The sequence below is a fragment of the Colobus angolensis genome, unplaced genomic scaffold, assembly GCF_000951035.1.
Source record: "Colobus angolensis palliatus isolate OR3802 unplaced genomic scaffold, Cang.pa_1.0 Scaffold356, whole genome shotgun sequence".
In the NCBI taxonomy this organism is placed as follows: Eukaryota; Metazoa; Chordata; class Mammalia; order Primates; family Cercopithecidae; genus Colobus; species Colobus angolensis.
The window spans coordinates 986437-997736 of NW_012116888.1; the positions used below are offsets into that span (position 1 = coordinate 986437).

The 11300-nt window shown below is 45.0% G+C and overlaps 1 protein-coding gene across 2 annotated transcripts in view; it reads right to left on the reverse strand.

Moving 5' to 3' along the window:
* The window catches only part of MERTK (MER proto-oncogene, tyrosine kinase), a 135755-nt gene that overhangs the window by 97425 nt on the left and 27030 nt on the right, over window positions 1-11300 (reverse strand). The window contains exon 2 of one of the 2 annotated variants that reach the window (XM_011953089.1): window positions 7259-7443. Coding sequence is in view for 1 of the 2 variants with exons in the window: in XM_011953088.1 (XP_011808478.1) it covers window positions 7023-7443 (421 nt within the window). In the remaining variant the exon portion in view is untranslated. Of the gene's footprint in view, window positions 1-7022; window positions 7444-11300 lie in introns of both variants that reach the window. The other variant, XM_011953088.1, reaches the window with a different exon arrangement.

Sequence of the window (11300 nt, forward strand, 5' to 3'; positions counted from 1 at the left end):
ATCCAGGATGGTCTCGATCTCCTGACCTCGTGATCCGCCCGTCTCGGCCTCCCAAAGTGCTGGGATTACAGGCTTGAGCCACTGCGCCTGGCCCAAACTCAGCATTTTAAAAAGAATTTTTCACTTATAAAAAGTAAAATTATAAAATTTTTAATTTTATAATTTCATTTGCATGCTTCTATATTTGCTTTTATTTCACAACAGCAGATTACAGTGGCATGTAGCAGCCTTAAAATATTTTGAAGACTTTTAGTAATATACAGAAATGTTCATAATATAAAGTGAATGAAACAGAATATGTAATCATCTATGCAATAAAGGACCTTAAAATATTTTGAAGACTTGCTGGGCGCGGTGGCTCACGCCTATAACACCAGCACTTTGGGAGGCCGAGGCGGGAGGATCACGAGGTCAGGAGATCAAGACCATCCTGGCTAACACAATGAAACTCCGTCTCTACTAACAATACAAAAAATTATTTACATATACTTGGAAAATTTTTCTCAGAGTTGTGATTATAAGCCATTATTTCTTTATTTGTACTTGTTTGGTATTTTCCAAGTTTTTGACAAAATACATATATTACTGTTAAAATAATTTAAACACACGCGCACACACACACGAGCTAAGACCAAGTAGTTTCAAAAATCTTTCAGGGACACTTTCACGTATGATGATGAATCTCCCTTAGTCTTTCCAGAGTACATGGGATTCGTACTTACATGTCCATGAGCTCCTATTATTTCCATCTTTCTTCACCAAGTTTCAATTAACTGAGGGTTGATTGCAAGATGTGGTTGCTCCTGAGTGGCAGAAGTGTACCTCCCCCAGTCCTGATGCCAGTTCCTCCTCCTCTAAATCAATACTTCAAGGACAAATCTAAAATCTGAAGGCAACAGTACCTTAGCACTGCTGCACCTGATGTTTGATTTGGCCCTTCCCCTCCATTCTGTTCACAACCACAAGCAGGAGGACAGAGACCAGTTCTGCCCAACCTGCCTCAATATTCAGCCATCCATTCAGTTAACTATGCCGCCGACAAACAATGAATTGCCGGAAAACAACTTCATATGCAAGGAAGGCCATTTTGATAACTAGCGTGTACTTGCCTATGTGTATTGATTTTTATAATAGCTCTATTTCTTGGTGTCTAAAATGACATCGCCAGTGAATGTTACAGCTTTCCTTAGAGTAAATGACTTTATCACAGTCCTTTCTTCCTTTGGAAGGGAGAGAGCTATATGACAGCAGGGGCCACTATGGGAAAGAGGGTGTCAGGGCAATGGAAGGTGTGAGGAGTAACCAAAGCTCTGGGCCATTAGATACTCTAAACCACATCTTCAACTTGGACAGGTGCTGTTTTAGGACCAAAGACCAGATGCTTTCCCTTCTCTTCCCCTTAAATGTAAGACCTGAAACCATAAAAACCCTAGAAGAAAACCTAGACAGTACCATTCAGGACATAGGCATGGGCAAAGGCTTCATGATGAAAACATCAAAAGCAATGGCAACAAAAGCCAAAATTGACAAATGGGATCTAATTAAACTAAAGAGCTTCTGCACAGCAAAAGAAACTATCATCAGAGTGAACAGACAACCTACAGAATGCAACAAATTTTTGCAATCTATTCATCTGACAAAGGGCTAATATCCAGAATCTACAAAGAACTTAAACAAATTTACAAGAAAAAAACCAAACAACCCCATCAAAAAGTGGGCAAACGATATGAACAGACACTTCTCAAAAGAAGACATTTATGCAGACAACAAACATATGAAAAAAAGCTCATCATTATTGGTCATTAGAGAAAGGCAAATCAAAACCACAATGAGATACCATCTCACACCAGTTTAAATGGTGATCAAAAAATCACGAAGCAACAGATGCTGGAGAGGATGTGGAGAAATATGAACACTTTTACACTGTTGGAGGGAGTGTACATTAGTCCAACCATTGTGGAAGACAGTGTGGCAATTCCTCAAGGATCTAGAACCAGAAATACCATTTGACCCAGCAATCTCATTACTGGGTATATACCCAAAGGACTATAAATCATTCTGCTACAAAGACATATGCACACATATGTTTATTACAGCACCATTCACAATAGCAAAGACTTGGAATCAAACCAAATGTCCATTAATGACAGACTGGATTAAGAAAATATGGCATATAATATGCCATGGAATACTATGCAACCATAAAAAAGGGATGAGTTCATGTCCTTTGCAGGGACATGGATGAAGCTGGAAACCATCATTCTCAGCAAACTAACACAGGAACAGAAAATCAAATATTGCATGTTCTCTCACTCATAAGTGGGAATTGAACAATGAGAACACATGGACACAGGGAGGGGAACTATCGCACATCGGGGCCTGTCAGGGGTGGGGGGGCTAGGGGAGGGATAGCATTAGGAGAAATATCTAAGGTAGATGATGGGTTGATGGGTGTAGCAAAGCACCATGGCACGTGTATACCTATGTAACAAACCTGCACATTCTGCACATGTATCCCAGAACTTAAAAATATAATGAAAAGAAAGATAAACACAGGGTCAGTCTCTAGTAACTCACAATTGTGTCATATTTAAAGAATGAGTGCAGATACAAAGTATGGGGTCCTCAATCTAGAGACCTCATCATTTTAAAAATTCACATAAATTCTGCCTATTCTTTTTTTTTTTTTTTTTTGAAACGGAGTCTCGCTCTTTTGCCCAGGCTGGAGTGCAGTGGCTTGATGTCAGCTCACTGCAAGCTCCACCTCCTAGGTTCATGCCATTCTCCTGCCTCAGCCTCCCGAGTACTGGGACTACAGGCGCCCACCACCACGTCCGGCTAATTTTTTGTATTTTTAGTAGAGACGGGGTTTCACCGTGTTAGCCAGGATAGTCTTGATCTCCTGACCTCATGATCCACTCACCTCAGCCTCCCAAAGTGCTGGGATTACAGGCGTGAGCCACCGCACACGGCCACATTCTTATGGGAATTTCTATGTGTGATCCTAATACCTTTTAGAAAAAAAAGGTCCCATGACCAAACTGAAAATACCAGGTGTTTCTCTCTAGAGTCCTTTTGACACCTGCCAATATACATCCATGTTCTCTTAACCTAGTGATTTTAATTGCATATTCTCTTGAATAAACATAGTCCATACAGATGTTGCTAATGGCAACTCCAGCAAAATTGCAGGCTAATGAATTTCTAATAAAATTACATATATTGAAAGCCCAAAACTATTTTTTAACTCTTCACTGTTCCTGGGAACCACAGTAGATTTCCTTAGGGCCCAGGAGATGTGAGAAGAGAGGTCACCGCAGGTGTGCAAATCAGGCTCCCTGTTTAAGTAAGACTAGCTCACTGCCTAGTGACCCTGCTCACAGGGCTCAATGTCCTCACCTAAAACACACTGCACGTTTAGGGTCTCCAGCATCATCCTCTCTTGCCAAGAAATTATATAAATACTTGTCATCTTGATTAAGTAACTATTGACAGAGCAGGAGTATTGCAACGTTGGACAAATACTGTCATTCTAAAGTTCACCTTGATTAAAAACCGCCTAAATCTAAAGGGCATCAGCCTAATGGCTAAGGTCAGCATGACCATAAACCACAAATAACATCTCCAACCAAAAACATTCCAAACCCCTCCCCGACCAGAGACATGCCAGCCCCGAGATAAAGTCCCCTTCAGCCCAGAGAGGTATCAGCCCCAAGATAACCTCCCCTCTGACCAGAGACATTCCAACCCTGCCATAAACTTCTCCCCAACATACAAACATTCCAAGCTTGTGATAAGCCCCTTACCCTAAAACTAGTATATGCTTTTAGTCTATAAAAGATAATGCTCCTCACTGAAATCGGCCAGAAGCCCCTCTCAGGTTTATGTCTCTAAAATAAACCCATCTTTGACTGTTAAGCTGCACTTCATGTTTCTTTCCTCTTTCTTTAACTCTTACAACTATAATTTATTTCACTGAATCACTCTACAGTTACTGTGCCCCTGAACATTACCTTAATAAAGTTGAAGAATCATACACAGGCAAATTTGGTATCATCCTGTATACTACCTAATTCAATGAAATGCTCATCATTTGCAAAAATTCTGATCACTAAATTTGCTTTCAGGCTTAGTTTGGAGGTCAAATAAGATTTTTCTCCTTTGGAATGAGTTTATATGTAATAAGCTGAATACAAACAGTAGAATAAATTCTACTCCAAATTTCTAAAGTTCTCAAAATAACACCCAGGTCATCTTCTGCACTCTAAAGACATGGGTCCAAAACAAGAAACTGACTAATCAAAATTTTAAAACTCTACATTTTAAGTCCTCTGAACAGCTCATGGCATCTGAGAGCAGAAGTAGAGCTGGCAGTCACATGGTCCAAGTTCATCTCTTCCTTTGGAAAATAGACCAGGGAAGATGAGGCAGCTCACCCACAGTCACGCACTGGCCAAGTCCAGAGAGACAGCAGGGTAGGGCTATGCTCCCCTCCTAGGTGACACCCAATGAGACCAATGTGCCAGCTTGCTGTTCTTGAAATCTTTAAACTACTCCTCATTCACTCCTTTTTTTTTTTTTTCTTTTGAGATGGAGTCTCGCTTTGTTGCCAGGCTGGAGTGCAGTGGTGCAATCTCAGCTCACTGCAACCTCCACCTCCCAGGTGTAAGCGATTCTCCTGCCTCAGCCTCCCGAGTATTTGGGACTATAGGCGTGCACCACCTAGCCTGGCAAATTTTTGTATCTTTAGTAGAGACAGGGTTTCACCATGTTGGCCAGGATGGTATTGATCTCTTGACCTCGTGATCTGCCCGCCTCGGTCATTCACTTATTATTAAACGATAGTTTTACTTCTCTCTTCAGAAGCTATGTCTATGTAATTGTAAGAAACCTGCTTTTTATAGCTGATGTAGAAAAAATATAGTCAAATCTCCTAAGCAGTCTTAGCCACGGGCTGAGAATGGCTGCGGAGAGACTCAGCCAGAGTAATATGGAAGTTGCATTCTTTGCCTGGAGGCTAAGGGGTTATCCACTAACCAAGTCTACAACCTGGGGGAAAAAATATGAAAAAAAGGGCACATCTTGTGGAAGTGTTGGCACACTAACCCAAGTAGTTAGGTCTGTGGTAATTGTGAGGTGGTTTTCTGAAAAGGAAACAAAATGATTCACTAAAAGGCATGACACAGTACGGGACAGTGCCAAGTATCATGTCAGAGAAAGTGAAAATGTAACAGATCAAAGAAGGCTCCACTCCAAAGTAGAAGAATTGCAGGAAAAAGGTTCTCCCTTCCACGCTGTGTGGCTCTGACCTCATTTCATGCTTTTAACAACCACAGGCCAACCCAATTCTAAAACCGTGTATGCAACAAAGTCCTGATGCAAAAAACAAAAACAGAAAAGCAAAACACCTCCTGGCTAAGATGAAAGGGTGGAGAATACAAAAGGGGTGGCGAAAGGGAAGCATCTACCTGCCCATTTGCAGCATTCTGAGACATGACAGCTGGGTCTCTGGGAAAACAGAGTAGTCCAGATACAAGTCCTGGCTTAGCTTATCCCTGTCACACACAACACCCCACCTTATCTAGCTTGCTCTTAAAAAACAAAGTGGAGTACTGAGATGATGGTCTGAGGCTTAGGGCCTGTCGCATTTCCAGAGACAGACTTTCCATCTCTTCCTGCCCCATAGTGCACGGGAGATACATCAGCACTGGGAGGCGGTGGGGAGAGGTGAAAGGCAGGGGCGGCAGGGTAACTGAAGGGATGAGAAAGCTGCACTGGTTTTTATTTTTCGGGCTTTTTTTTTTTGAGACAGGGTCTCACTATGTTGCCCTGGCTGGGATGCAGTGGCTAGTCACAGGTGCAATCCCACTACTGATCAGTGCAGGAGTTTTGACCTGCTTCATTTCTGACCTGGGCCAGTTCACTCCTCCTTAGGCAACCTGATGGTCCCCTGCTTTTGGTGGCAGTGGGGGGGTCCCCATATTGATGCAGACACCCAATTGGCATAGCACACTACGGCCCAGAACTCTCAAGCTCAAGCAATTGCTCTGTTTAAAAAGCCCCACGTGGCCAGGGTGATTTTGACGTCTCCTCCTACCCTGTAAGAAACACTGTTCCCACTCACTGGTAGAGCTCTTGGGTCCAGCTGTACTTGATATGATATGTGGGTCAGGTGGGAAGTAGCATCCCAGGCCCAGCCCCTGAGTATCTGCTAACCAACAGTTCCAACCCTGCCAAGCTCAGATTGAACACATAGTCAGCTATCCTTCAACTCTCTAAAGCTTCCAGTGGGTTGCTTAAACAGAAAACAAAAGGCTTTTGCTTTTGAGGCAGCATTAGCATAACGACATTTAAAAAGAAAGGGGCTGGGCGGTGACTCACGCTTGTAATCCTAGCACTCTGGGAGGCCAAGGTGGGCGGATCACGAGGTCAGAAGATTGAGACCATCCTGGCTAACACGGTGACACCCCATCTCTACTAAAAATACAAACAATTAGCTGGGCATGGTGGCAGGCGCCTGTAGTCCCAGTTACTCTGGAGGCTGAGGCAGGAGAATGGCGTGAACCCAGGAGGCGGAGCTTGCAGTGAGCCGAGATAGTGCCACTGCACTCCAGCCTGGGTGACAGAGCGAGACCCTGCCTCAAAATAAAAATAAAAAATAAAAAGAAAGGAAGAGGCCTGGTAAGGTGGCTCATGCCTCTAATCCCAGCACTTTGGGAGGCCGAGGTGGGCGGATCAGCTGAGGTCTGGAATTTGAGACCAGCCTGGGCATCATGGTGAAACCTCATCTCTACTAAAAATACAACAACAAAAAAAATTAGCTGGGCGTGGTGGTCGACCTGTAATCCCAGCTATGCTGGAGGCTGAGGCAGGAGAATTGTTTGAACTCAGGAGATAGAGGTTGCAATGAGCTGAGATCACGCCACTGCACTCCAGCCTGGGCTACAGAGTGAGACTCTGTCTTTAAATAAACAAGTAAAAATTAAAACTAAAAAAATAAAAAAGGAAGAAAGAACACATACCTGAAGGAAGCGATTATTGCTGTAACTTCATCATCTGGATAAAACTGTGTAATTGCATGATGTGCCCCAAGCAATTCCTTCCCATCTTTCCACCAAGAAATTGTGGTGTCCTGGTATATATTAGGTACACTGATTGAGCAATTAAATTTGACATCTTTATGTTCAGAAAGTATTATGTGTCCAACTGTGTGTTTGAAGGCAAGAGGCGGTAGGAGCTTTGACCCGGCAGAGGTCACCCGGGAAATGGCTACATTTCCTGCATGTGGTCTTCCAGGCTGGGTTGGTGAAAACATCAAGGCAGGCTGGTACCCACTGGTGTGAGGAAGGGATAACAATGATGTGTGGTCAGTTTGCAGGCTCCCTGGCAAAGGTCCTGGGAATAGCGGGTAAGGCTTGGCTTCTTCCCTCGCCTCAGTGATCGCTGTAAAACAGAACATCCAAAATTTAGCCTTTTAAATAAGAAGAGTTTCCCAAGTAGGTTCCCAACTTCTTAGGCCATGAAGACAGAGCACTGGGGTGTCCTCTGTGCCCCAGGAAAAGATAAGCAGAATTCATTAAAACACACATCTGGGCATATTCTCATTCACCAGTTCATTCATTTGTAAACTCGCCTCTGGAAGAGTACTGAAGAAATATAACTCCCCCTACCAAAAACAAAATTTTTCTTCTTACTGACTCATTCCAAGTCCTTCATGCCCAACTCAGCAGTATAAGAAGAAGGTGATGACACAGCAGGGCTCAAGGTCACTTTTCTTGGCCAGGCGTGGTGACTCACACCTGTAATCTTGGCACTTGGGAGGTGGAGACGGGAGGGTCACTTGAGGTCAGGAGTTTCAGATCAGCCTGGACAACATGGCAAAAACCTGTCTCTACTAAAAATCCAAAAATTAGCTGGGCATGGTGGCACATTCCTATAATCCCAGCTACTTGGGAGGCTGAGGCAGGAGAATAGCTTGAACCTGGGAGGCGGAGGTTACAGTGAGCCAAGGTGGCACCACAGCACTCCAGCCTGGGCGACAGAGTGAGAACCTGTCTCAAAATAAATAACTTTGTCTGCTCTGTCAGAGACTATGCTGCAAATTTGGCTAATAGTCTTTAAAAAGCTGCTCAAGGTTAAAACAAAACAAAACAAAATTAGCCGGGTGTGTTGGCATGCACCTGTAGTCCCAGCTACTTGGGGGGTTGAGGCAGGAGGATAGCTTGAGCCCAGGAGATCAAGGCTGTGGTGAGCCAAGATCGTGCCACTGCACTCCAGCCTGGTGACAGAGTGAGAATCTGTCTCAAAAAAAATAAAAATAAAAAAGGGCTGCTCAAGGTCACAAAGAGATGAGTTTACAATTGTTGTGCCTTAACAACAAAAAAAGTGTGCTTAAGTTACCAGCTATAGAATACTGAAGCTTCCAGGAAAATGCTTGCTTGCTGGAATAAACCTGGAAATGTTTTCATTTCATCTGGTCCACAAGTATTTTTAGATGGTTTCTGAGCAAGGGAAGGCTCATAATAGCTGTACTTTTAGCTTTCTGAGTGGCATTTTTGGACATAAGATTCCACACTGGTTGTTATCTATTCAAATACGTTGGCAGGGAGTGTGTGAGACAGACAGGTGAAAGAGATATAGGCCCAGCATTCTACATTATGGGTTGGTGGCTGGGGGCACACGGGGCGGGGGCTCCATCCTTGCTCAAGGGCTGGCCTCCTGCCATGCTCAGGACATCATGCCCTCCTGGGCTCCTGAGTGTGTGTGTGCAGGGAGTAGGGTGTTCTCTGCTCAGAGTTGTGCCTGATTTAGCAAATAACACAGGAAGCCCAGTTAAGCTTGAATTTCAAATGAACAAATAATTGTTCTTTAAAGAGACAGGGCCTTTATGTTCCGTCACCCAGGCTGGAGAGCAGGGGCGCAGTAACTCACTGCAACTTCAATCTCCTAGGCTCAAGAGATCCTCCTACCTCAGCCTCCCGAGTAGGATGGACTATAGGCTCATGCTACCATGTCCAGCTAGTTTAAAATTTTTTCTTGTAGGGAGGGAGTCTGGCTATGTGCCCAGGCTGGAATTTTTTAAATTTAAGTATTCAATTAAGTATTTAATTGGCTAATGGGAGATATAAGCAGGAAATTGTGGGCAGAAGGGAAGAGATGGGGGAATATTCCCCCCAGCTTCCTCTCCGCCAAGCCACTCTGGACAGCACATATGCCTCAACTGAAGGGCATACCTCTGTCTGGGGGCCCTCGCCATGCAGCTCCCTCTCCCATTCCAGCAACTGCTCCCTCCCAGGCCCCTTTGATGTTGGGGGCCAACTCTCACGGCTGTTGCCTTTGGGAACTGCCTCCTTAGTGAGTCAGGATCCATGCGAGATACGAGAGAAGAGATTTTCCTACAAGGACACAGGAAGACTTTTCCTTATCCTGAGGTCTTGGTGAGTATGGGAGTGTAGGGCCTTCCATGTGCTTTAGGGGAGGGTTATGTGGGTCAGCTGCGGGCTGGCCTGGAGCCCAGCTGTCCAGACAGATGAATGTGCTGTCATGGGAGTGTTCACTTATGCCAGGGAGTGAAGATCAGGATGACAACAGACAGGGACCATTGCCTCTCCAGTCACCCACAGCCCACATGCCAGGCAAACCTTCACAAGGCTGGGCCTAGGCTCTTGGTGGAGGAGGGGGCTCCTCTTCCTCTGACTTGTGGATGCTTTCTGCAGCAATGCATGTTCTGGCTGTTTGTCTCATGCCTGCAGAGCTCCCTCAAGGGTGCTCTACTTACTCATGTAGGCTTTGTTTTTGTTTGTTTTCTGAGACGGTGTCTCGCTCTGTCACCAGACTGGAGTGGAGGGCAGTGGCACAATCTCAGTTCTCTGCAACCTCCGCCTCCCGGGTTCAAGTGATTTTCCTGCCTCAGCCTCTTGAGCAGCTGGGACTACAGGTGCACGCCACCACGCCTGGCTAATTTTTGTATTTTTAGTAGAGACGGGGTTTCACCATGTTGGCCAGGATGGTCTGGATTTCTTGACCTCGTGATCTGCCCACCTCAGCCTCCCAAAGTGCTGGGATTACAGGCATGAGCCACCACAACTGGCCCTTTACTCATGTACTTTGAAGCCTTGACAATTCACCTTTGCCACTTGGATGGGCACGCTCATCTGTGGTTCTTCCTATTCACTGAGCTACAGAGGACTCAGGAGTCAGGGGTTTAATCCAAATTACTTTTTCCACCCTTTAAATATAGGTCCCTTTCTTCGAAGGCAAAAATGGGAAGTGGGAGAAGCAAACAATACCTTCGTTGGTTTAATTTATTTAAGAATATTTTACATTTTTAATTAGAAAGCTAACAAATTTGTTGTGAAAAAATTCAAATATTTATTGAAGCATATACAATATAAAATGAAAGCCTGGGGCTGGGCGCAGTGGCTCATGCCTGTAATCCCAGCACTTTGGGAGGCCGAGGTGGACGGATCATGAGGTCAGGAGATCGAGACCATCCTGGTTAACACGGTGAAACCCCATCTCTACTAAAAATGCAAAAAATTATCTGGGTGCAGTGGTCGATGCCTGTAGTCCCAGCTACTTGGGAGGCTGAGGCAGGAGAATGGCAGAACCTGGGAGGCAGAGCTTGCAGTGAGCCAAGATCACGCCACTGCACTCCAGCCTAGGGGACAGAGCGAGACTCCGTCTCAAAAAAAAAAGAAAAAAAGAAAGTCTGTTTTGTAAGCCCAATCCTGCAAGATAGTAACCTCTGATTACAACTTGGGGTATAATCTTCAGTTTTCCATGAGCCAAGCTGTTCACTAAACAAAGTGTTAACTTGGTTATGGGCAAGGCCACCCACTAAGGTGACACCACTGAAGTCAGGGAGCCACTAAACCCACCCTGAAATCACTCAACACTCTAGATGGTTTAAAAGATATCTGGGCCAGGCGCAGTGGCTCACGCCTGTAATCCCAGCACTTTGGGAGGCCAAGGCGGGTGGATCACCTGAGGTCAGGAGTTCGAGAGCAGCCTGGCCAACATAGTGAAACTAAAAATACCCCCATCTCTACTAAAAATACCAAAATGTAGCCAGGCGTAGTGGCAGGTGCCTGTAATCCCAGCTACTCAGGAGGCTGAGACAGGAGAATCGCTTGAACCTGGGAGGCGGAGGTTGCAGTAAGCCAAGATCACGCCATTGCACCCCAGCCTGGGCAACAAGAACGAAACTCTGTCCCAAAAAAAAAAAAAAGGCCGGGCATGGTGGCTCACGCCTGTAATCCCAGCACTTTGGGAGGCTGAAGTGGGCGGATCACGAGGTC